This window comes from Ornithodoros turicata, unplaced genomic scaffold (genome assembly GCF_037126465.1).
Source record: "Ornithodoros turicata isolate Travis unplaced genomic scaffold, ASM3712646v1 Chromosome48, whole genome shotgun sequence".
In the NCBI taxonomy this organism is placed as follows: domain Eukaryota; kingdom Metazoa; phylum Arthropoda; class Arachnida; order Ixodida; family Argasidae; genus Ornithodoros; species Ornithodoros turicata.
In genome coordinates this window covers 138,278-162,731 of record NW_026999378.1, presented here as the reverse complement: position 1 = coordinate 162,731, position 24,454 = coordinate 138,278, and the positions used below count along the sequence as shown (strand labels likewise).

General features: G+C 43.7%; 1 protein-coding gene across 1 annotated transcript; it reads right to left on the bottom strand.

The window, feature by feature from the left end:
* Window positions 1-17,008: 17,008 nt before the first annotated feature.
* On the bottom strand, window positions 17,009-19,114 carry LOC135374230 (uncharacterized). The gene is made up of 4 exons (XM_064607233.1): window positions 18,991-19,114; window positions 17,832-18,062; window positions 17,494-17,667; window positions 17,009-17,199 (listed from the first exon to the last, which is right to left on the bottom strand). Exons 2-4 carry the CDS (start codon window positions 18,019-18,021, stop codon window positions 17,126-17,128), a joined length of 438 nt encoding a protein of 145 aa, XP_064463303.1. The 5' UTR covers window positions 18,022-18,062; window positions 18,991-19,114; the 3' UTR covers window positions 17,009-17,125.
* Window positions 19,115-24,454: the final 5,340 nt, after the last annotated feature.

The window sequence follows — 24,454 nt, the reverse complement described above, 5'->3', positions numbered from 1 at the left end:
ATCGCAAAATTATTAAGCATCGTTCTGCCATTATTCCTATTTAAATCAAGGGTACAGCAGCACTAGCGTCATCGTCAAGACAAGAACGATCAACATGAACCTTTCGTGTCCATAAAAGAAAAAAAAATACAGAGCGTCAACAAAGGAAACATGCAGGTCAGGACATGTCAGGAGCGCTGTTAAACGAGAACTCACACGACTGCCGGGCAACAGAGGAAAGCAAACACAGAAAAACATGTGAACAGAGTGAAAAAGACACACATCATCATCGGACGTTCACGTACACTGCATTCCCTCATTGTACATCCCCTCGACACAAAATCCACGAGAAGCGTCGCGCACCCTACACAAGTAACAAACCATACATCCGTACCCCGTCAGAGGTAAACTGAATCCCACCGAGGCTACGCTTTTCCACTAACGGCCAACACAATTGCTAGGAACAGAATTAACGCGTCCACACCCGCCAGTGTCTCAGGGCTACACTGTTTTTTTCCACTAATGCTCAACTGGACAAGGTCCACCTGAGACAATATTTGTTTATTTATTTATTCTATTTGGATAATACTGTCGGCCATCAGTTGAGGGCCAAGGCAGAGAGCGCACAATGAGCAACACAGGGACACAGCACCAATTTGGCTCAGACAGAGCCTAACATAACGAAAATAGCACACAAAAAAACAAGTGATCGCCTAATTCAACACGCTTAGTTGGTCAATAACTGCCTTAGAAAAAGCTGCGGAGCCAGGAATGCACGTCAGGTGAGGTCGTAGCTTGTTCCATTCGCGAGTAGTGCGAGGAAAAAAAAGAACAATTGAACAACTGCTTTCTGCAACGAAACTCACTGATGAGGTTAGCGTGTTTCTGCCTGGTGGTACGACTCTCGTTGAATTTACGATAGTCATCGAATTTAAGACCGCTTTTACCATATACAATACTCTGAAAAAAATGAAGACGCTTTACTTGTCTGTGGCAGGCTAAAGGTAACAGGTCTGATCCTTCATACAACGATATGACCGAGGTATCTCTCCCGTACGAATTATATACAAAATGCAAGGCTTTTTTCTGGACAGATTCCAGACAATCAATTAGGACTTGCGTAAATGGGTCCCACAAAATGTCGCAATATTCTAGAAGTGGACGTATTTGTATGATGTCAGTTTAGTCGCAGAAGTACAATGACACATATTTCTTTTCAGGAACCAGAGCTTGCATGACGCTTTGGCAACAATATGATCAATATGCGCTGTCAAACTAAGGTTTGACGAGAGGATGACGCCCAGATATTTATGTTTGGAAACCTCTGTGAGTGGAACGCTACCTATAACATAGGAAGACAAAATTGGTGATTGTTTTGTAGACACAATCATTTGTACACATTTTCCTACATTTAAATTCATCTGCCACAAGTCGCACCATCTAGAAACAGAATCGAGAGCAGCTTGCATACAGTTCTGACCAGCACTATCAGGCACTCTTGTGAATAAAACACAGTCATCGGCAAAAAAACGACACTGCACATGTACACCTGGATATTCTACGCATAAATCATTGATGAAGATTAGAAAGAGTAGTGGCCCCAGCACAGAACCCTGTGGCACTCCAGAAAGAACAAGCAAATGCGAGGATACCTCATAGCCAATACTTACAAACTGTTTGCTGTTAGTGAGGTAACAATCAAGCCACCTGACTAGGCAATCGTTATCCAATACAGTCAAACCTCGCTTTACGAACACCCTTCGTTTCTCAGAAAATCGTTCGTAAATCGAGGTATTCGTAAATCGAGTTCCGAGGTGTGCAGTGCACAAATACCTCACAAAAACACGGGAAATTGATTTGAATAAGTTTTATTTTTGAAAATACTGCGTAATTGTGCTTTGCACCATACTTTCTGCAAGGTCTATCCTGTTTAGAAGAGATGACAGAAGTCTGACACTTGACTCATCCACCCGGTCCTCAAAGTACCGTATCGCGCGCGGATAAGACTGTTTCCAACGGCAAATATCACGCTTGTCACCGGCTGTCAGGACTGAACGCCTTCTCTTGGAACGGCAAGAGGTTTCCATCTCGGAGACCTGGTCCAAACTCACAACCGTTCGGCTGTAAACGTCCGAATTATTCTTTCAGGAAATGGTGAATCATGTTTGTGGAACGTAGCGACGTTGGAACATTGTATGTTTGACCTTCGCAGCATGTACTGAGGAACTTTCATTATCCTCCGGTCCATTGGCCTGTCCTCTGTACCTTCATAACACCCGTTCGTATATCGAGGTCAGAATGGCTTGGCTACTTTGGGTCCGTTCCCTAATAATCCGTTCATAGTTCGGATATCGAGGGTTCGTAAAACGAGGTCAAAATACACGGAAAAAGTTTGGTTCCCTGTGGAGCCGTTCGTAAGTTGAGGGAATTCGTATATCGAGGGTTCATAAAACGAGGTCCGACTGTATATATCTCAGTTTAAACAGCAGTTTGCGATGACACAATCTATCGAATGCTTTTGTAAAGTCCAAGAACACAACGTCAACTTAGCCGTCATTGTCTATGGCTGAGGCGAATTCATGAAAGGTATGAACCAGTTGCGTCACAGTGGAGTATCCCCTCCGGAAACCATGTTGAACCCTAGCCAAAAATGACACATTTTCCAGGGAAGTCATAATATGCTTAAAAACAAAGTGTTCCAGGACTTTGCTGCATGAACTTAGCAGTGAGACAGGTCTGTACTTACTCAGGCAGGTTTGGTCTCCTGACTTGAATATGGGCACAACCTTTGCAAGTTTCCAGTCGTTCGGGACAATTCCAGATTGCAAGCTGTGAGAATATATTATGTACAAAAACTTGGAACACCACTCCGCATACCTGTGCAGGAAGGCATTAGGTATGCCGTCTGGACCATATGATTTTTTAGTGTCGAGTTTCAGAAGGGAATTGACTATGCCTTCTCTTGTGATCTCTAGATCAGCAATGTGGCAGTGGTTACATGCGAGTGGCGGAAGAACGGAGTTATCAACAGTAAACACTGAGGAAAAAAAGCTATTAAATTCACGTGCGATGTTCGCATCATCTACAATAGTTGCCCCATCGCGTTGCCCCCAAAATCACAAATAACCAGGTCGTGCCCAGAATCTCAACATGGGTAGGGTGGTTCGGGTGAGCTCTTCGCCCCGGAAATGTCTCGAAGTCTTTTAGACAGAGGAAAATAGACGACTCCCTCGCCAGAGACTTTTTCCCAAAGCTTCTGGGCCCTCGCAGTGCGGTGGGCGCCATGGATGCGACAATAACAGAAGGGAGGCCGGAGGGTATTAGTGGCAGTATATGGCCGTGGCTAAATCCCACATACTTTTCCGTGCCTTGCTTCAAACTTAACAACACACCTATTTTTTCTTTCTTAGCACTGTAGTCAAAACAAAAACAGTCACAGCTCCTTTTGAACCAATGACACATAAGACCCTTCTTGTTTCAAACCAGCATAGAACATGCAAAACACAGCACGGAGAATAATACTCCAGTCAGACGGTATGCTCGAAGGACTTCGGGAAATTGTCATTTGCAAAAAAAAATGACCTCTGACAGCCGTGTCAGACGGCAGCTCGAAGGGCCTTGCTAAGAAATGACCATCAACGCGAAAGGAGGTCCCCAACGACATTTGAGGAGCAGAAAGGAGCAATCTCGACAACAGTGTTATGCCACTGTACCCTCGCGCCCAACGGGCCTCATCAGCCCTATCGTCAAGAGCGCGGCGTTTGTCCTGCTTGAACAACCACGTTGTGAGGGTCGGCGTTTTTACTGTTATGAATTTGTTTATTTTGACGTTGTCATCCCTGTTTTTATCGCCTATGTGGCTTGTTTCGCCGGCACCGTGTCAGCGTCTTATCGCTTACCCAGCGTTCGCGTCTCTGCTGTCGTTTGTTGTTCGCCACTACCTATCACCTCGTTACACCCGTCACCGCTTGTAATGTCTCATACCGAGGACATCGGTCTCACGCCATCTCGTACGGAGGACACTGCGAAGGCAGGAAAGCGACCTCGCGCTATATGGACCAGCGATGAAATGAGAGCCCTCGTCCGAATATGGGGAGACAAGATCAACGAATTACGCAGCCAGAAAAGGAACGCCAGTGTGTACGAGGCAATCGTGAAGGAGCGGGCAGCTGTCAATATAACGAGGACGCGCAAGCAGGTCCACACAAAAATCGAGAATATGACCCAAGAGTACCGGTAAGCACCTTTTCATACGAGCTTCTTGAAAGAGGGCCAGAGTGCCTATAGCTTTGTGCCATTTGACAGGAAATACTGCAGGGCAGGCACAGGCTCAGCAGGCATATCTTCGCAGTACTACTGGGACATACATGCGTTCCTAGGGTGCCTACCAGTTAATGACCCGAGCCTTGCACAGGAGTCCACGTGCTGAGAGGTGACTGCTACAGGAGCAACTCATCAGGAGACTGTAGAAGAGGTATGCCATCGTCTACAGAAAATTTCCGTTTTTGAATGCGTTACCTACGGTTCCAGCTTCTCAAACCTTTGATTTAGATGAAGCCGGAGAGGCGTTTTAGAAAGTTGTCATTTCGTGCAAAATTCTGGGTTTATCTGAGGATTAGAATGGGTGGGAAATAAGCCATCAACTTCGTACCTGTTTGACCAAGGCATCGCACACATATGACCATGAAACAAAGCAAAAAGTGCAGACTGACCACTTCCCCCCCCCCCCCCGATTATTAACCTCACAGTGAGTAGGGTTGGCCTGTGTTGTATCATGTCATGAGGGTGAGGGCGGTAAGCGCATGTCGTCTGTGAGCTGCAAACTTCTGGTAGAGAAAGGTAAAAAGGAACGTGTTGGGGGGCTAGAACTGAACATGGTAAACGAACATGTGAATGAACACAAGGACAGAAGTCCACACCTGTCCTGTGTCGTTCGTCCATGTATACTGTTGAGTTCAGTTACGACGTCTTGGTGTCAGAAGTGAAATGAAATTAATTTTGTGTTCTGTAGATCATAAATGACATGCAGGATGGACGTGAACTTGGCAGAGAGAACACATATTCTGATGAGCCTGCACAGGTTGGAGCACCAGCCAGCTTGCAGCCCCCACCTGAAGGAGAGGCCTCGCCAGCCATGGTGTCACACTGCAGTACTCCAAGACAGAGATCAGGCTCTGCAAGTGATGACCAGGATGCCCGAGTGCCACAAAGAAACCGACCACGGAAGAACAATGACTTTCTGAAGGAAATTCTCGCTGAACACAAGGCGATTCGTATTGAAATGGCAGAAGCAAGGGCAAGGGACTTCCAGCTACGTCAGCAGCAGGTTGAACTCATGCGCGAGACTAATGCCATGCAACGTGACCTCATTACATATATGACCAACTTTTTCTAGACATAAATGTGCAAGTTTCAAATGATGCGATATGTCAGCTCCCTTACCTACACAACATCTAGCTACTGAAAACACAAAGCTTTTTATTTTCACAGTTGATGTGAGCAATCAAAAATGGGAATTATAAAATGACAAAAGAGACACGACTGCAGTGTCTCGTAATCACAGCTATGGTGGAAATCTATTCTATAGCCTGGTCCTCCCTCTGATGGAAATAATATGCCAGCGCATTTCGGACACTGACGGCACGTCCTTCTCTGGCAGTGCACTGGTGGTCTGGTTGTTCGATTCCGGTCATGTCTTCCTGAATAACAGTCATCCACCGTTGGTCCACCTGATCGCTAAATCCCTCACACAAGTTGTGGAGCACACAACATGCCCGGATTATCATTGGGACGTTCTCAATGTCGTTTTCCATTCGTTTCAGCACACACCGGAACCTTGCCTTTAGACGACCAAAAGTGTTCTCCACTACACGTCTCGCTTGTGAGAGTTGGTAGTTGAACCTTCTTTGTGCTGGTGTCAGCGTTCCAATGTGTGGGAAGGGCTTCATGAGGTTTTGTGTGAGTGGAAAAGCTTGATCACAAAGTATCAGCACTGGGATGTTGACTCCTTGAAGCACCATTCTTGAAGACTCAAAGAGGTTACTTTGGACAAGTCCACACAGGCTCGAACGATGGTACACATGAGAATCATGGCATCGGCCAGGGGATCCAACATTGACGTAACGGAACTGGTACTTGTGGTCTGCGAGGGCGAGAAGTATGACGCTGTACCTGAAAGAGAAATACACCAGTTGACTTGACCCCATTATGACTGGTATTTTTGTATGTAGCCCTTAGCGCCACATCCAATGGTGTGCGCTCTATTTACCGAATACCTCTCCTACGCAGCACAAATTTCAGTGCGAAGGTTTATGAACGCTTGGTGCTTACCAGCCCTTGTAGTTATGTTAATCTGGAGCAAATTCCTTTGGTGGCGATACAGGACGAATCAATTCAGCGTTAAGTGCCGATATCTCTTGTTGCTTTTGCAAGTACCTGTTTAAAAGGAGTGCTATAGCAATCCGTTGACTACGGGAACCACCACCACTTGCCGCCATTTTGGCAAAAAGTGGACGTAAACAAACACTTGCGCGCCGCGCTACCGGTCCATGTCTAGTTTAGGTCCGCCACTCGATTTGAACTTTGAAATCTACATACCTGGATGTAATTATGCAAGGTGCATCGTAATCTGCAATTAATATGCGGCGCTCGGTTCCACAAATTCCTCTGGAGACCCATGATTCACGGAAAGTTTCGGCAGCGGCGACCATGTCATCTCCATGCGCCCATTGTTTACCTATGACAGCTTACGCACACCTCGCACTCTTCCCAGCATGCCTTTAATTTGCTTTCAAAACAAGCAAATTAAAGTGCAAGTGTGCATTCTATTTTTCAACGTGATTTAAGTAAAGTAGAATTATGGTGCAAAGACTGGGGTATGAAACTGAACGAGGGCAAATATAAGGCTAAGTCGTTTTCTAATAGCATCAACGTCTTAAACTATACATTGTGTAATTCTATCCTCGAAACGGTTGACGAATGTAAATATCTAGGTGTCAAAATTCACAGAAGTCTTAAATGGGAAAAACACATTAACATGATCGTTAATCAAGAGCAGCATTCAGGGACACCCCCTCTGAAACCCGGCTTGACCTGATAGCAGAGGACTACGCAAGGAAGCTAAGTTTACAGGGTGGTGCGTGAGTACGTGAGGAGGAACAGATCTGGGCAGGGAGAGGAGGACATATCTGAGGCGAACAATTCCCTTTTCGCGCCCCGACCTGATAACAACACCGATAACACGCCCGGGAGCATTCGCATAAGATAAAGAATAAGACGTGATGTATAACTGTGGGAACGAGCATGAGACTTTCCAGATATCGGGAGATTGCCGGATGAAATTGGCAGGTTGGCGCCTGTGATAGCCTTCTGGACGACAAATTCACTAAATGCGAATTCCAAGAGTGCAGCAAGGACAGCAGCTACGGTCCGCAGACGATACACAGACTACGTAATTTTATGATGATACCATCAGTATCAAGAGTTATTACGAGCTAAAAAAGAGAAAACTGACGAATTGGTGCCAGTGAGTGCCTCTTGGGCGACGATTTGGCAAAATGTCTGAAGTATATAGATTGGGCTGGTTGGTGTAAATCCACAAGCGACCAAAGAACAAACACGAAACAACAACAGAGCGACTTGTGTCTGATCTTGTCTCCTGTTTGTTCTTTGGTCGCTTGAAAATGAATGATTTGACCAAACGCTACTTCGCGGGCTCTGGCAAGGGAATCAGGTATGGGCCGCGGACTCATAGCTATTAAGCATGGATACACAGACTACGTAATTAAGTGATGACATCTTCGATATCACGTTTATATCCAGAATTATTACTAAATGAAATGGAAGATACGGACAGTTTGGCGTCTGCGAGTGCTGTGGCGATGCGAGTGGCAATAGTTTGATCAAACGCGACTTCTTTGGACCAGATATTTTGGAGCAGAACTAAATACCAGATTTGGAGATAACGCTAAACAAGTGCTACGCGCCCTCGAGTACATTATTTATTTATCGCTTAAGATGAAGTAATGCTTAGATCAGGGCAAGCAGGGCTCTCACACACGCGGGCCGCATGTGCATGGCTTGCAGTCAGCTATTCTGTGTCCCGAGGGCTCTTGACCACTAAATAGAATAAAGCTGCCACCCCCCCCCCCCCCCACACACACGCACACCAATAATGAAGAAGTGGGAATGAAACCAGGTTTTCAGGCATTGTTTTTACCCTTGCTCGATGTAGTGTTGCTCCTGTCGACGTTAGGAAGGACATTCACATTCGAGCAGTTCTTGTGACTCATGAACCTCAGCTAGTAGTTAGAGCGATTAGCGATCTGGTCTGAACGTGCATTTTGATAAGCTACACTGTAAGTAATATGATAATTGAGAAGTTATAGTGGAGACAAGTGCAGAGAATGACATCATCTTAATTATTACACTAAGTTTATGGGCTTACAGCATAGCAGCAGCCTCTCCGGATATCATGCGCGAAAAACTGTATACTGAGCACAGAGAGGCGCAGTGAAAAAAAAGAACAAAAATATAGATGGAGTAGTTTAGATGGAGTAATATAGATGGAGTAGTATAGGGTCATTGTGTGAATATTTTTAATTATTTCTCTTTCCCTGATTTCCTTTTTCTTTTTCACGTTGAAAATGCAAGCAAAATCAGCAATACAGTGTGTAAACCGACAATTTCAGTGCTCCTGGACGTTGGGATAATCGTTCGTGAAGAACTATGTACGAAGAACTTGCAACGCCTTTCAAATTTTCAATGTCTAATTTGGAAAAGAAGCTCATTTGTCTCTGCTGGTGTGTCAAGTGAAGTTTCTCATTGACGAATTGTATATGCGAATGCCTAATAACTATACCACTCAGCTGTTTACGCTAAGGTACTTTGCTATAATTGCGGTCCTTTCCAGGGTGATTACCCCCACCCCCCAGGGAGGTGTACGCTCCCCCTGAATTTTTCCAACCACTCCCCTGTAATTCATGAGAGTTCCCGATACACCTTGGCCACCAATGCATATACGCATAGATATGTATCCATATAGATATACCACTCTATGGTTCTCTCCACTCGAAATCACGCAGACATCTTATCACGCCGGGTACCGCATCTTGGCTTCTATGCGCATTGATGATAGTGCCAGCCGCAACAACAATGACAAAGAAGAAATTGTCGTTCCTCTTCGCTGCTGATACGAGTTGCGCAACGGACCAAAGGCTGATACCTTCCGTTTGAATTCAGCGTGAGAGAGCCGCGACGGCAGGGAAAAAAACTTGCCAAGATACGGGCACAAAAGTGAACTTGCACAGCAAATCGCCGGCACAGCAAATTTACACGGCAACAGACACCTACGAGCACTGGTGCTAAAGTCTGAGGAAAAGACATATCCGTTACAACAACAACAACAAATAGTTCATGACTATGGCCTGGGGTGGTTCACCGCTTGAGAACATATCCGTTACGAAGCCGTTTGAATTTCGCTGTTCATGGTAATCAACCAATTGTTCTCGAAGTGCAGCACGCATAAACAAGTCCATGGTATGCTTACACCTCGACCTGCAAGGAATGACCCACAGTGACCCTAGAAGTCTGCCCAGGATGCACATTTCCCCAGGGCGTCAGTCGTGACGTTGGCCATATACGTGAGGTCGACAACGGCAAGCCCTTTCACCATCACCACCACCACCACAGTATCGTTCTGAAACATTGCATCACTTGCCAACTTCTTTGAGAAAAGTAAAAAGTAACCTTTCTGCAACCCCGATGATGGCAGGGGCTCCCATGGAATACACCACAAAGAGTCACTGGTGTATTCTGCATAGCGAAGCCATTATCAACGACTTATACTAGGCCCTTGTACTGGGATTTTGACAGTGGTGACCGCAAAATTTGGAAGAGGCGCCGGCAGAGCCCTCTAAAACGGGCAAAACCCTTTGTATCATGGTGTCAAAGGCATATTCGAGACGGCTTATGCTATTGCCCTTCCCACTGGGATTGTAACGGAGGCGACCGCAAAATCCGTAAAAGACCGCAGCAGAGCCCTTTAGAACGGGCAAAACCTCTTTAATCATGGTTCCAAACAGATATTATCAACGGCTTATGATGCTCTTCTACAGGGATCGCAACAGAAGCGACCACCAAATGCGGAAAAGGCAGCAACAAAGTCCTTTAAAACGCACGAAACCCCTTGTATCATGGTATACCAAAGGCATATTAATGACGGCTTACGCTGTGCCTTTCTACCGGAATTGCGCAAGAGGAGACCGCATAATTTGGATACGGCGGCAGCAAGGCCTTATAAAACGGGCGAAACTCCCTGTATCATGGAGCAAAAGAAAGAAAGTTACCAGTGTCTTGTGCAATCCTATTCTGCTGGAGTTATAACACAGGCGATCGCCAAATTCGGCAAACTTGGCAGCAGAGCCCTCTTAAACGAGCAAAACCCCTTGTGTCATGCTGTCACAGTCATATTATCAACAACTTATACTATGTCATTCTACCGAGATCATAACACAGGCGACCGCAAATATCGGGGAAAGGATGCAGCATAGCCCTTCAGAACGGGCGAGACTTCTTGTATCATGCTGCCGATGACATGTCATCAATGGCTTGTGCAATGCCGTTCTACTGGGATTGTAACAGAGACTACCGCAAAATACAGAAAATGCGGCAGCAGAGCCCTTTAAAAAGGTCGATACCCCTTGTATCATAGTTCCAAAGTCATATAAGTATACGCAACGGGTTATGCATGCTATTGCCGTTCTACTGGAATTATAACGGATGCGGCCGCAAACTCCATAAAAGGCTACAGCAGAGCCCTTTAAAACGGACAAAAACCCCTTTAATCATGGTGGCCGACATTTTACACACCTATAAAGACGCGACGGCTTACGTTATGCCCCTCTCCTGTGATTGCATCGGAAAACACCGCAAAATTTGGAAAAGGCGGCAGCAGGGCCCTTTACAATGACTCAAATGACTTGTATCATTGTGCCAAAAAGATACTATGAACGGCTTGTACTGGGATTGTAACAGAGGATACCGCAACGCTCGGCAGCAGATCGAGCCCTTTAAAACGTGCGAAGCCCCTTTAATCCTGGTGCCAGGCCGTACATGGAGAGGTCGCGTTTGAAGAAACTGCTTCCGAAACGACACTCCCTAAGCAAAAAGCGTCCTAAGCTGATTTTGTAGTATGTATATGAGAAAGTAAGATCACGGGGTTTGAACCCCGTATCTTGTTCCCCTGTTGCACCCTGAGAGGGCGCGTTTTAAAAATCGCTTCCAAAATGGCACTCGAAATGGCCAAATGGCCTATTTCATCAACTTCGGGGCTTAAAGGACGACGGAAACGAAAATAGGCTGCAAAGCTATTTGCCTCATATTGCGATGTGTACCAAAACAATCCGGAATTCGACTTAGATTTGCGTATATTGGTTGAAACGCCGCCACAATCGCGATACAAAATTCGGCCGTGGAGCACTCTGAGCCCCTGGTGAGCGTCGCCGCGCCGCCGTAGCAGACCACGGAAGTGACGCACGTTGGCTCTCCTGTTGGAGTTCCTGACTTTCATTTCGCTTCATTTCATTTGGTGTTTCGGCGTACGTCTAATTCCTGCTACGGGGAAAGAACGAAGACGAAGAAGCATGTACGAACCCATCTCTCATAGGATATATTGTCTTCAGACTTCCACGAGATCTCCGAATCAAACATCTTCAGGCGTTATTCAGAATTCGCCGTGTTTGTACCGTGCAACCGCACATGGAGCGCGAGAGATATTTGACGTCACGCGCTCCTCAGATTTTCCCGCAATGCTTGGCGCGCTCCATGGGCGATCGTGTCGGGTGGGCGGCCCAGCGCTCTCGTAATCGTCAGAAATATGGCCATCCGCACAGCGTACTTGCAAAATACTAGTGGCACCATAATTTTACATAATATTTACACCTTGTTCGGTCCCCTTTTTGCAATGGACAAATTTCGTTTCCGTTGTCCTTTAATATATTTTTATATAACAATAATATTAAAGATGTCCAAGGCTGATTTTCTAATGTGTATATCTGAAACTAAGATCATGGAGTTTGAACCACGTACCTTGTTCCCCTGTTGCACCATGGCAGGTCGAGTTTGACAAAATCGCTTCCAAACCGGCGCTCGAAATGGCCATTGGCCAATTTCATCCACTTCGGGACTTAATATCATTCGATATAACAATAACATTAAAGATGTCCTAAGCTAATTTTGTAATATGTATATGTGAAAGGAAGATCACGGGGTTTGAACCCCGTACCTTGTTCCCCTGTTGCACCCTGAGAGGTCCCGTTTGACAAAATCGCTTCCAAAACGGCACTCGAAATGGCCAAGTGGCAAATTTCGTCAACTTCGAGGCTTAATATTATTTGTTATAAAAATAATATTAAAGATGTCCTAAGCTGATTTTGTAGTATGTGTATGTGAGAGTAAGATCACGGGGTTTGAACCCCGTATCTTGTTCCCCTGTTGCACCCTGAGAGGTCGGGTTTCACAAAATGGCTTCCAAACCGGCACTCGAAATGGCCAAATGGCCAATTTCGTCAACTTCGAGGCTTAATATCATTTGATATAAAAATAATATTAAATATGTCCTAAGCTAATTTTGTAATATGTATATGTGAAAGTAAGATCACAGGGTTTGAACCCCGTATCTTGTTCCCCTGTTGCACCCTGAGAGGTCGCGTTTGACAAAATCGCTTCCAAAACGGCACTCGAAATAGCAAAGTGGCGAATTTCGTCAACTTCGAGGCTTAATATCATTTGATATAAAAATAATATTAAATATGTCCTAAGCTAATTTTGTAATATGTATATGTGAAAGTAAGATCAGGGGGTTTGAACCCCGTATCTTGTTCCCCTGTTGCACCCTGAGAGGTCGCGTTTGACAAAATCGCTTCCAAAACGGCACTCGAAATAGCAAAGTGGCGAATTTCGTCAACTTCGGGGCTTAATATCATTGGATATAAAAATAATATTAAAGATGTCCTAAGCTAATTTTGTAATATGTATATGTGAAAGTAAGATCACGGGGTTTGAACACCGTATCTTGTTGCCCTGTTGCACACTGAGAGGTCGCGTTTGACAAAATCGCTTCCTAAACGGCACTCGAAATGGGCAGGTGGCCAATTTCGTCAACTTTGGGACTTAATATCATTTGATATAAAAATAATATTAAAGATGTCCATAGCTAATTTCGTAATATGTATATGTGAGAGGAAGATCACGGGGTTTGAACCCCGTATCTTGTTCCCCTGTTGCACCCTGAGAGGTCGGGTTTGACAAAATGGCTTCCAAACCGGCACTCGAAATGACCAAATGGCCAATTTCCTCAACTTCGGGGCTTAATATCATTTGATATAAAAATAATATTAAATATGTCCTAAGCTGATTTTGTAGTATGTATATGTGAACATAAGATCACGGGGTTTGAACCCCGTATCTTGTTCCCCTGTTGCACCCTGAGAGGTCGGGTTTGACAAAATCGCTTCCAAAATGGCACTCGAAATGGCCAAGTGGCGAATTTCGTCAACTTCGGGGCTTAATATTATTTGATATAAAAATAATATTAGAGATGTTCTAAGCTAATTTTGTAATATGTATATCTGAAAGTAAGATCACGGGGTTTGAACACCGTATCTTGTTCCCCTGTTGCACCCTGAGAGGTCGCCTTTGACAAAATCGCTTCCTAAACGGCACTCGAAATGGGCAAGAGGCCAATTTCGTCAACTTTGGGACTTAATATCATTTGATATAAAAATAATATTAAAGATGTCCAAAGCTAATTTCGTAATATGTATATGTGAAAGGAAGATCACGGGGTTTGAACCCCGTATCTTGTTCCCCTGTTGCACCCTGAGAGGTCGGGTTTGACAAAATGGCTTCCAAACCGGCACTCGAAATGACCAAATGGCCAATTTCCTCAACTTCGGGGCTTAATATCATTCGATATAACAATAATATTAAAGATGTCCTAAGCTAATTTTGTAATATGTATATGTGAAAGGAAGATCACGGGGTTTGAACCCCGTACCTTGTTCCCCTGTTGCACCCTGAGAGGTCGCGTTTGACAAAATCGCTTCCAAATCGGCACTCGAAATGGACAGTTTTATCAAGTTGTATAGTTTAATATAAAAGCGATATAAAATACAAGACGGTATCATTTCTATATTACTCACTGAAAATAAAGTTGTCTGTTCTGTCAGCCACTTCGAGTTCTGGAAAACATGACAGTTCTCGTTTCGAACTCCTTCAGACCGGCCGGTCTCAGCGCATGCCTATTACGATAATACTGGGACTTAGTCCGTCGAGCGCCTAGGAGGGGAACCCTGTCTGAGTCGCAACTTTGAAGGCCCTGGGTGCATCAGGATTAACACTCACACATCGTGCCGTGGTTGGTATGTGGCCTGGAGGACGTACTGAACGAAAATAGGCGATGACATTTGCAGAATTTGACTGCCTTTGTCGAAAAATCGTAGTCTGAACATGGGCGATTTGCAAAAATCGACGGAATCCCCATAGGCGCAATGCATTAAAATTCATTTGGCCAGGGTGCACTAGGCTTATATTCTGCTGGCGCCTTTCATGTCTCCAGGGGTCCTTTACATGGTGTTCTTCTCTATTAGGCGATGACATCTTAAAAATTTTATTATGTTTTGCTGTTAATTGGCAAAAACGCCGTCTCCCATTGAATTAACATCCTGTAAGGCAGCTTCCCGCATAGCGGCTGAGTATAGTGACGGAGTGCGCCGGCTGGGGGGTGACCGCGAATTTTGGGATTGAAAGCTAGCAGAACCCTTCGCTTTTTTAGAAGAAATTTTAAAGGGCTCCCAGGGACATTAAGGAGATAGTCTATAAATCGTATGTCCGACCTATTTTGGAATACTTTAGCACGGTTTGGGATCCGCATGAGTATGGTTGTAAACGAAAACTTGAAAAAATTCAAAGTCAAGCAGCAAGGTTTGTGACAAATTCATATTCACCTTACGTTCGATCTGCGCATTTAAAATCCATGCTGGGCTGGGTGTCTTTGGAGTCTCGGAGAACGCAAGCTCGGTTGAAATTTCTCCGTGATATTTCTTTCGATCTTTCTTGCATTCCTTCTGGTAATTACTTGTTTCCTCCTAGTTTTATTTCTAAACGCCTAGATCACGAACACAAGATTGAGCCTTACCCTTTCAGATCAACAATCTTTCAAAACTCTTTTTTGTTAAAACTATCCCCGAATGGAACAGCCTCCCTTGTGACTTAATTCATTCTGCCTCCAATGACATCTTCTTGAAAAGAGTGCAAGGACTTCTGTTGTGTTAAATGCTATTGTAATCTTATACCTTGATAAGATGGTTATTTGTATGTACTGTTATGTTCTCCTCTCCCCTACGTAGTGCCACTCACGTGGAATTGTAGGGTACATGATATAAATAAATAAATAAGAATGCATCTGTACGGTTCAAGGGCGCGTACGCTGTAGACAGGGGACCTGTTACTTAATGAATCACTATCCCAAGGTTATTTGCTTTATTCTTCTATAACGATTGCATAAGAAGCAGAAACACTATTGCAGAAAATACTGCCATTCAGGGAAGCACTATCGTCAAGACAAGAATGTTTCTTTTCCAAAAGAAAAACAGAACTACATGTAGAAGGAAAGCATGACTGAACAGGTCTGGGCAAGGAAAAATCGCATGTTTTTCAGACAACAAGGGGAACAAAAGCGCAGAGAAACACTTGAACAAAGCAGAAAACCAACATCAAACTATTTCTAAGCACACACACATTCCTCTTATTCGAAGAACAGTGCTCATCGTAAGTCCCTCCAGGACAATGCACACCGTCCTCCATTTTTCTATTGCTACACTTTTTTCCAGTAAGGGTCAATGCATTGCTACAGACACCTGAAACACTGCGTGACGTCACCACATCCTGTCTGAAGAAGGCAGCGGCAAAGACAAAAACTCCTATTATTTATTGAATCGCAAGATTATTTCCTTTGTCCTACTCTTGATGATATTCATTCTTACATTAAAATTCAACAAAAAAGCGCTCCAATTTTTTCTCTCTTCCCATTTCAGCCTTGTCATGCAGTGAAGCAGTCTCACAACCAAAATAATTAATTTACACTGAGGGTGGCGTGCTAGGAATTTCTGTCCTGCGCTCAGTTGCAAGCATTTCTGCACAAATACCTATAACAGCTGACTTCCTCAACACAGTACAACACTGATCATAAATCGCAACACCTGTTCACATTTTAATTAAACTTTTACGGATGTGTGGTAGTCACCACTTCTCCTGAATGTGAATCGATAAATTTTAGCATTTAAGCCACAATCAAATATCTTGTATAGTCTGTGTGAGTATATGCACAACTTTTTAATCTATATATATCTTTAAGAAATGCAAGAAATAGCGTGCAGTTTTGACTTTGAAAATTTAAAGAAGAAAATGATCTGTAGTGTGGAGTTTGCGTTTTACAACGTTATAAGCTAATGACTTATAAAATTAAAGTATGGCCTTTCCATTTGTAGTGCCCTGATGCTATGACACTAAAATATTGTGACAGTTTTTCTCTATGGCTACGGGAAATCTCGAGTATACTTTGTGAATTGGATCTACGTTTATGTGTGACCCGCGCTGATCTGCTTATTATAATTAATATAACATATCTTCCATTGTGTTTATGCATAACGCTCATCTTCATTGTATATTGGTTAAGCATTTCCCCGGGCAGCACAGCCGACGGGACCGATATCGGTGCGCCAACGGGGAACAGTCTCTTTCGACCGGGGCTCTTCTGGTTTACGGTACTGGCGCGCCGCCGATTTTGCAACACCGTTATCGGGCCGGGCCAGTATTGGCAGTCGGTACTCGTGTCCCATGCCTTCCCGGTGCGAATTTGATGCACTTCGGACGTTGGTACTGGCACTACCCACTGTCATTGAGTTGTTTTATGCTCCAATTTTAGCACCCAGTTCTGATAAGCAAGGGATCACTTACGAAAAACACATGCTGCACGTTCTACACACTTTACTGATTACAAGTTATCACAGGATGAAAGTCTATTCGCCGCTGGTTTGGCTTAGACACAGGATTCTTTCTTTTGCGGGCTTCTCGTCCGCCCTCCCGGTCAGGTGCGCCGGCTAAGTATCCTTTCCTCGACTTCTTTAATCGTAACGCTGTTGTGTCGTTTCAGTAGTACCTCTACAGGAAACAGGGTAAGCAACAGTATCTGACCACATTGTTGTACAAGTAGAGATAAAGGTGCTTGAAAAGTAAGTGACATACTCCAATGTTAGCATACAGTTCGGATAAGCAAGGGATCAGTTGCAAAAACATTCAGATGGATAAAGAAGCAATCAAAGAGAGAAAATCCTATAGCAAGCATCATCGAGGCACAAGGATGCTTGTATCAGAAACAACACTAGAGTAGAAACACTATTGCATAACCTGAACCACGATAGTACGCAAGCATGTTAAATGCGATATGATACTCACTAGTAATGCAGGAGTAGACCCGCAATGCGGGAAAGTCTTTTTTCTGTTGTGCCCCCCTTAAGCTGTATTGAAACGCAACGCTGCTCTTTATAAGATTTTTCACCAGGACTCGCACACTTTCAGCCAACGAGTTTCCGCCCAGACGAGAGAGCTTTCCAATCTGCAAAAGTTGAACTGTTAAAAAAGGCAATTAGCAGAAGATAGCAAAACGATTTCTTTCTAAAACACATATTACCCAGCGCTATCGTGCGTTTTCATCGAATGCAGCATTAAGAGAAATACAAGAGTTAAGTTACACGAGACTAATCATGACTGTACGAGAGTATTATAGTACTTACTTGGCAGGAAACTTGACAGGTATACTTTGGCTTGCTCATCTGACAGTGACGTTTCAAGATCAAGTTGCTCACTGCATGTCTGAATTGGGAGTTCGGGAAAGTTTGGCTTTGCAATGCCTTTCTCCTGGGAAATTCTTTCGATGAAACGTTCCATTACTTGCAGTCGTTGATCAAGAGATTTCACTGCCATATTTATGACAACCAGTAGCAATAATATATTGCGGTCACCTCCTAGAGAAAAAGTGAGGATCCAATTATCATTTCTCGCAGCTGTTCCCATATTGCACCTCGAACGCAGATGTTCCGAGAGCTACAAAATTCCAATAACTCTGACCAAGAATCACGCATCAACTGTCTGTATCAGTAGTGGCATTAGCACCTCGCATGATTAGCAATTGCAGCAGGTTCTGTTATATATATATATATATATATATATAGTGAAAAAAAAATAGCATAGGCTCTTTGGCTGCACGTTGAACATATGTTTATAAGTCCCAAACGTCGCCACACCAGCATTGGACAGCTGTTTCGGCCTTATTGGGCCTTCATCAGCAATGCGTAGGTGGGCGACGTTTGAGCGAGTGGCGCCGGAAGGTCACGTGACCTTCCGACGCCACTCGCTCAAACGTCGCCCACCTACGCATTGCTGATGAAGGCCCAATAAGGCCGAAACAGCTGTCCAATGCTGGTGTGGCGACGTTTGGGACTTATAAACATATGTTCAACGTGCAGCCAAAGAGCCTATGCTATTTTTTTTTTCACTTAATACTTTACTGGCTTCGCACTGGGCTTTCAGAGGTGAGTTTCTCACCCTGACGGGAGGACATCACGTTCCACGTGACCTTCCGACGCCACTCGCTCAAACGTCGCCCACCTACGCATTGCTGATGAAGGCCCAATAAGGCCGAAACAGCTGTCCAATGCTGGTGTGGCGACGTTTGGGACTTATAAACATATATATATATATATATATATATATAGACAGAGAAGGTACCATCGAGATGTGCGCGTTCGCAACGCAATGAAGCAACATAGTGACGTTAAATGAGCGTGGAATCTTCGCCCCATGTCCCGAAGCCTACGGCCTCGACAGCAACCAATATCACATACAGGTTCATACCACAATAATGCCACAGATAACAGGAAAATGAAAACGTACCTTTCAAATACGTTGCAGACGCACACCGCCGAGGGTCAACCGTCAAACCTGCATGGAGGAGTGACGCTGCGCATGCGCGGCACAGCGCACGAGCAGAGCCCTGGCACGATGTCGCTGTTCGGCGTAACCCCAACGCTGTCGGTGATGTGTTGGAAAAGCATCGGGGACAGATGCGAACTTTGTCGGTGATTGACGTAACCCCAACGCCGTCAGTGATGCGCAGGAAAAGCATCGGGTACGGGCGCGAGCTCTGTCGGCTACAGGGCGGGGACGGGCTGGTGCTCGACATCCAGTCGGCATCCGCAGATAACCAGTCGCCCCGGGGGTTTCCCGATCGTTTCCCAACCCGCTGTGCTGCCCGGGTCTGATGGCGGTTGTGTGATCCGCTTCTCCCAAAATCTGATTGCCACTTGGAAATTATTTCATATACGTTTGTGTGCCATGTGTTACGAAGATTACGTGATTAGAAATGTAGACTTCGCCTGCACATCATGCTTGTAAAATCCTCCATTTACATCCCGGCATTTGATAATAGATTCGCTTTTCGCGAAGGCTTCGTATTATCTCGCAGGCACTGAACCCGAATGCAGTTGGAAAAGTTGATGACACTGTGTCGCGAACATAGGTCGGCGCGATCATGATCGCGGCAGCCTTGCCAGTGCTTCGTGATCGCACTCATGATCGCGATCATCAGGCTTTGATAAGGCATTGCGATCATGATTGCGCCGACCTATGGTCGCGAACGCTTTGACTTATCCCGCCGCAATCAGTTATCTTGCCTTATTTCCCGTTTTGCCCTATCTTGGATGGATCATTTTTCTTATCCAGTCATCCAAACGGATAGCTGTGTTGACGAAAATATTTATTCCGCACTCCAATCGGGTTGCTTGTCAAAGACGCCTTTTCTTCTTTTACTACGTCTGGGCTAGTGCAACTGTTTGAGAAATATACATGCACTGTGGAATTTAATTCATGAAATATGATAAGTTTTCACAAAAAAATAGTGATCCTTTTTTGTAATCATAGACTGATGTACCATGCCTCTAAATTTCAATGACCGATCCTTCTCCGGCAATTCCATCCTTCGGATGTTGAACTTGTACAGAGTGTAGTCGGGTAAAACCTATTTGATGGTCAGCTCTGATTCCATATGAGAATTCTTACACACAGTGTGGAATATTCGTTTCCTTAGCGATCACTGTTCTCAGTCTAGCCATGCTAAATGCAAAGTGTTTTCATTGTGATGCGTAGAATTCATTATAATGATGACAAAGATTACATTTATTGTTTCAGTTATATGCTTGTTTATTCCGATAAATTACAATTGTCCTATTCCAATCTCTTAAGTTTTCCTTTGTTGTCTTGATTGATGAATTCCGAATGTATTATATAATGATTTCTTATTATCGGTCGCTTGAATGCAGCGTTGATCAATGCAATCGATACGTTGTCGCCCTATTTGTATCGCTTCAGTAACTTGCACTTTTTTGCGACGAATTTGCACAATCTCTTATTGATGTTTCCTTTCTTTGTATGAACGTTCTTGAATGGCGCACAAGACAGTATTACATGAAAATCGTCGGGTGGTCCACCGCAGTTGATATGTTCGTTGAGTTTCAATAAGTGATGATACATCAGACCTTGTGCAACAATATTGAACTTCTGCTCATTCGACATCGTTGCAGGGACTGGTAGAAGAAAATAATTGTGTTGTCGTGTTAGTGGAACATATCATGTGATAAGATTTTATGTACTTTCCATATCAGATATGTGTAATTTCAACAAATCCGTAATGAGTCGTGCGATAATGACCGCTTGTATATGATAATTTGATCTGACTGCTTTCTTGATGAATGCAATGCCCATTGCAATGACTACAATTACATCTCGTCTAGTGTATTTCAATTCTTCGTTAGCAAACCTCAAAAACTCCGCCATCAATCCCAGTGGCCCTTCCGACGTTGATGTGCAGATATTTTTTATAAGTATTGTAGATTCGGCATATAAATTCTTGCACCTTCAGTTCTATAGTCTGTACCATATCTCCGAATACGACCATGTCTAGGACATACTGAAATGCAGCGATAATGGAATCGTTTCGCGGCTCTTCCTTTTCGAAGCAGTTTTTTATCACATCTTCCCATGACTTCTGGTAGCGAGTACAAAATCTGCCCATCTCTTCAATGTAGAGCAATTGTCTCTTCTGTGCGCGTCTATACTTAATTAAAAGCATATCTATGCTCATTTTATTGATTAAAATTTTATTATCTGGTTTAGAATGCTATAATATCCACCTGTCGTGAGTGTTTTGACTTTGTTTCAAGTATTCACTCGACTGATATTCTATTAGTTGTGAAGTTACTGCCTGAAATGATTATTGTCTTGTTATTGTTTCAATTGTTCACTCGATTGACATAAGTAAAAATAATCTCTAAGATGGGAATGCCTCATACCTCTGAGTTGCATTTCACATTTGATATTTCTGTGTGGTTCATCTATATATAGAACTTTCTGTTGCAAGATATTACAAAAATTGATGTAATTAAATTTGTTTCTCGTTTTTGATTGAGTATTGTTGCTGCCATTTAATAATTTGGACTTTCTCTGCATGTTCAATAACAATATCGCATCTGTACAAACTTAGTCGACTTGTCAGCCACTTTGACGAAAGATTTCCGTTTCAAGAAAAGGATACGAAAAGATCGTAATCCCCGCGAATAATGTCGACATCTATTTGCGCTGCACAATAAAATATTTCGCCTTTGATCTTATCTGACCTATAGAACGCCCTGTTTGCTGGACGAAGGAATATAGCCCCCAACCCTTTGAGTGATAAAGCACGGGAGTTGCTTCGTTTTGGTCATATAGATAGAGACATAAAGTCTCCCGGCTTTGAGGAAAAGAGTGAAAACCGCGATGAAAACAGTGCATATTTTCTATGTCTTGGATACCTCTATCAAGGTTTGTAGTGTTTGTTAGAATGAAAATTGTATATTGGTCGATTTTATGATGGTTCAATGATATATTATTTTCCTCTGTTGTTGTTTACGTGTCGCCGCTTAAAGTGTTCCTCTGTTCTTCAGCGTTAAGTCTGTGCCATAGTGTTAAATTTGTAATATTTCTCCTTTTGATAGATTGATTAGCTATTATTTCTCTATGTGTTGGATGGTGCACAGGTTTGGCTCTCTATTAATTGTAGCTGTTGATTGTGTTGTTTCTCGTTATTTCCTTACGTCTATGCAGTTCACTTAACAAGAAATTGATTAATTAAAAGTTGTGTAATGTTGGAATTGCGCTCGAAATGTTATGACAGATATTCACGCTATTGCAATGATGGTTCTCACGTATAGGAATATTAGACTTTTTATAATACAACTTGTAATTTTGTTCGTAATCATATTGATTAAGAATATCTTATTTGATTAAATGTGGTGTCCGTTTGTCGTTTTGATATGGTATTGTGTAGCTATTATTTTCCTACATGTTGAAGGATATGTCGGTTAGGTTCTATATTAATGCTATGTGTTGATTCGAATTATTTTTTTATGTCTGCGCTATTCACTTCATAAGAAACAGATTAATTAAATTTGTGTCATATTGGAATATTAAACTTAGCTTCCATATTGTGCTCGAAATTACTTACATCTATCAGGTTCTCACATCTCAGACTTTTTATAATAAAACTTGTAATTTTGATTGTAATAGTATTGATTAAGAATATCTTCTTTGATTAAATGTGCTACTGCATTTTAATTCTGATTCATTGAAAACTTGTGTGTATGATTACAGTTAATAAAAAATATTGTGTTTGATCCGTGATACCTATTCAATGCTATTGTATCGTACCTGTAATAAGTATATTCTTTGTTACGTGTATTGTATTGTGTTTCTTCTGCTTCAGGTTTTTTGGCTGGGTTTTTCTCCTCCACACAGAGTCACAGCATAATTCCTTGCACTATTGACTTTAATAAATATATTTTCACTTGTACTTTTGTGTATGGCTATCCTTTGCATGTCTATACTTGCATGTAAACCGCCCACTGCACACCTGTTGTACCGGAAAAATTTCTGAGGGAAGTCGGCACTGGTGAAAAAATTGCGAAAGAAGTCGGCACAGGTTAAAAAATACGCTACGATAAGCGCACGCGCAGCCTCCCCCCGCCGGTAAGCGCGCGGACAACCCTCCGCACACGCGCCGCGCGGGAAAAAATACGTGAAGGACTCAGGACATGGCCCAGGGGTCCATGTTGCTAAATCGTCCCCCCTAGAGTACTGCCTGCCCCTTTACTACTTACACTCTCCGGGATTCCTGGTAAACCAGAAGAAATCTCACCTCATTCCCACTCAACAGTTAACCTTCTTAGGTTTCGTGGTTTCAACTACCACCATGACCATAGGCGCCGACTGCGGGGGGGCGCGGGGGCCCTTGCCCCCCCGGAACGTGAACTAGGGGGGGCGCCGCCTCCCCCTGGAGGTCCCGCTAAGAGACTGACACCAGCCTTTGGGGCTCGGCGCGCCCGGGTCAAAAGCGCGAAGAGGCACGAACCCCAAAAATGCATCTTGCAATTTGTAAAATATGTATCCGCCCACCATACTCATTATCACAGTAGAAGGTGAGGCGAAGAAACACAGAGCATGACACAACACATAGCCTGAATTTCGCCCAAAGCAATCAGATCAGTGAAACGAAGCAGTCGAAAAGGTACCAGCAGCTGCCAGTGAGGTGTAACGGTAGGATCTTCGGAATGCATATCCGTTGGGAGCGGGTTCAACTCCCGCTGCTCCATTTCATTGACCATATTCATTATATTGCGCGCATTTCGGGTCAAACACCGAGGATTCAATGCATTTTGTTCCTTTTGCACTCAGTTTTCAAAGGCGTGATGCCTTCAGTTGTGCACATGTTCACTGTTTACGTTCTCTCTGTTCTTTCTTTTTCTTTTGTTTTTTCTGTTCTTCCTTCCTCTTATTCCTATACCAGTTCTGCATACATCATAGGATCCCGCCGGAGTGTGTGATTCTTCAACTTTAGTTTCGGGTTCTTCATTTTTCTTTTTTTTTTTCTTCTTTTCTTTGCCTTTTTCTTCCCCCTTTCACTTTTTTGTTGGAATAACAAGCCGACATCCCCCATCTGGCTTTCTTTTCCTTCCTTTTTTTTTTCTTAATAAACATATCCCCCTCCGTGCCAGAGTACTTACTTCGCGGTGCGCCCTTGCCCCCCCTGGGAAAATGAAAACTCTCCGCCTCTGACCATGACAGTCCATCTCCCCACGGAAAAAGGCATGGCAATAAAGCTCTCCATCGACAATCTACCTCAGCACATCAAAGCAAGGGACTTAGCAAGGTTGATAGGTCGCCTGAACACTACATTTCTGGCAGTTCTAGAAGCTCCCCTCCACCTCAGATCACTCCAGTTTCTCCTACACCAGGCTTTGAAGCAGGGATCATACGAGACCATAATTAC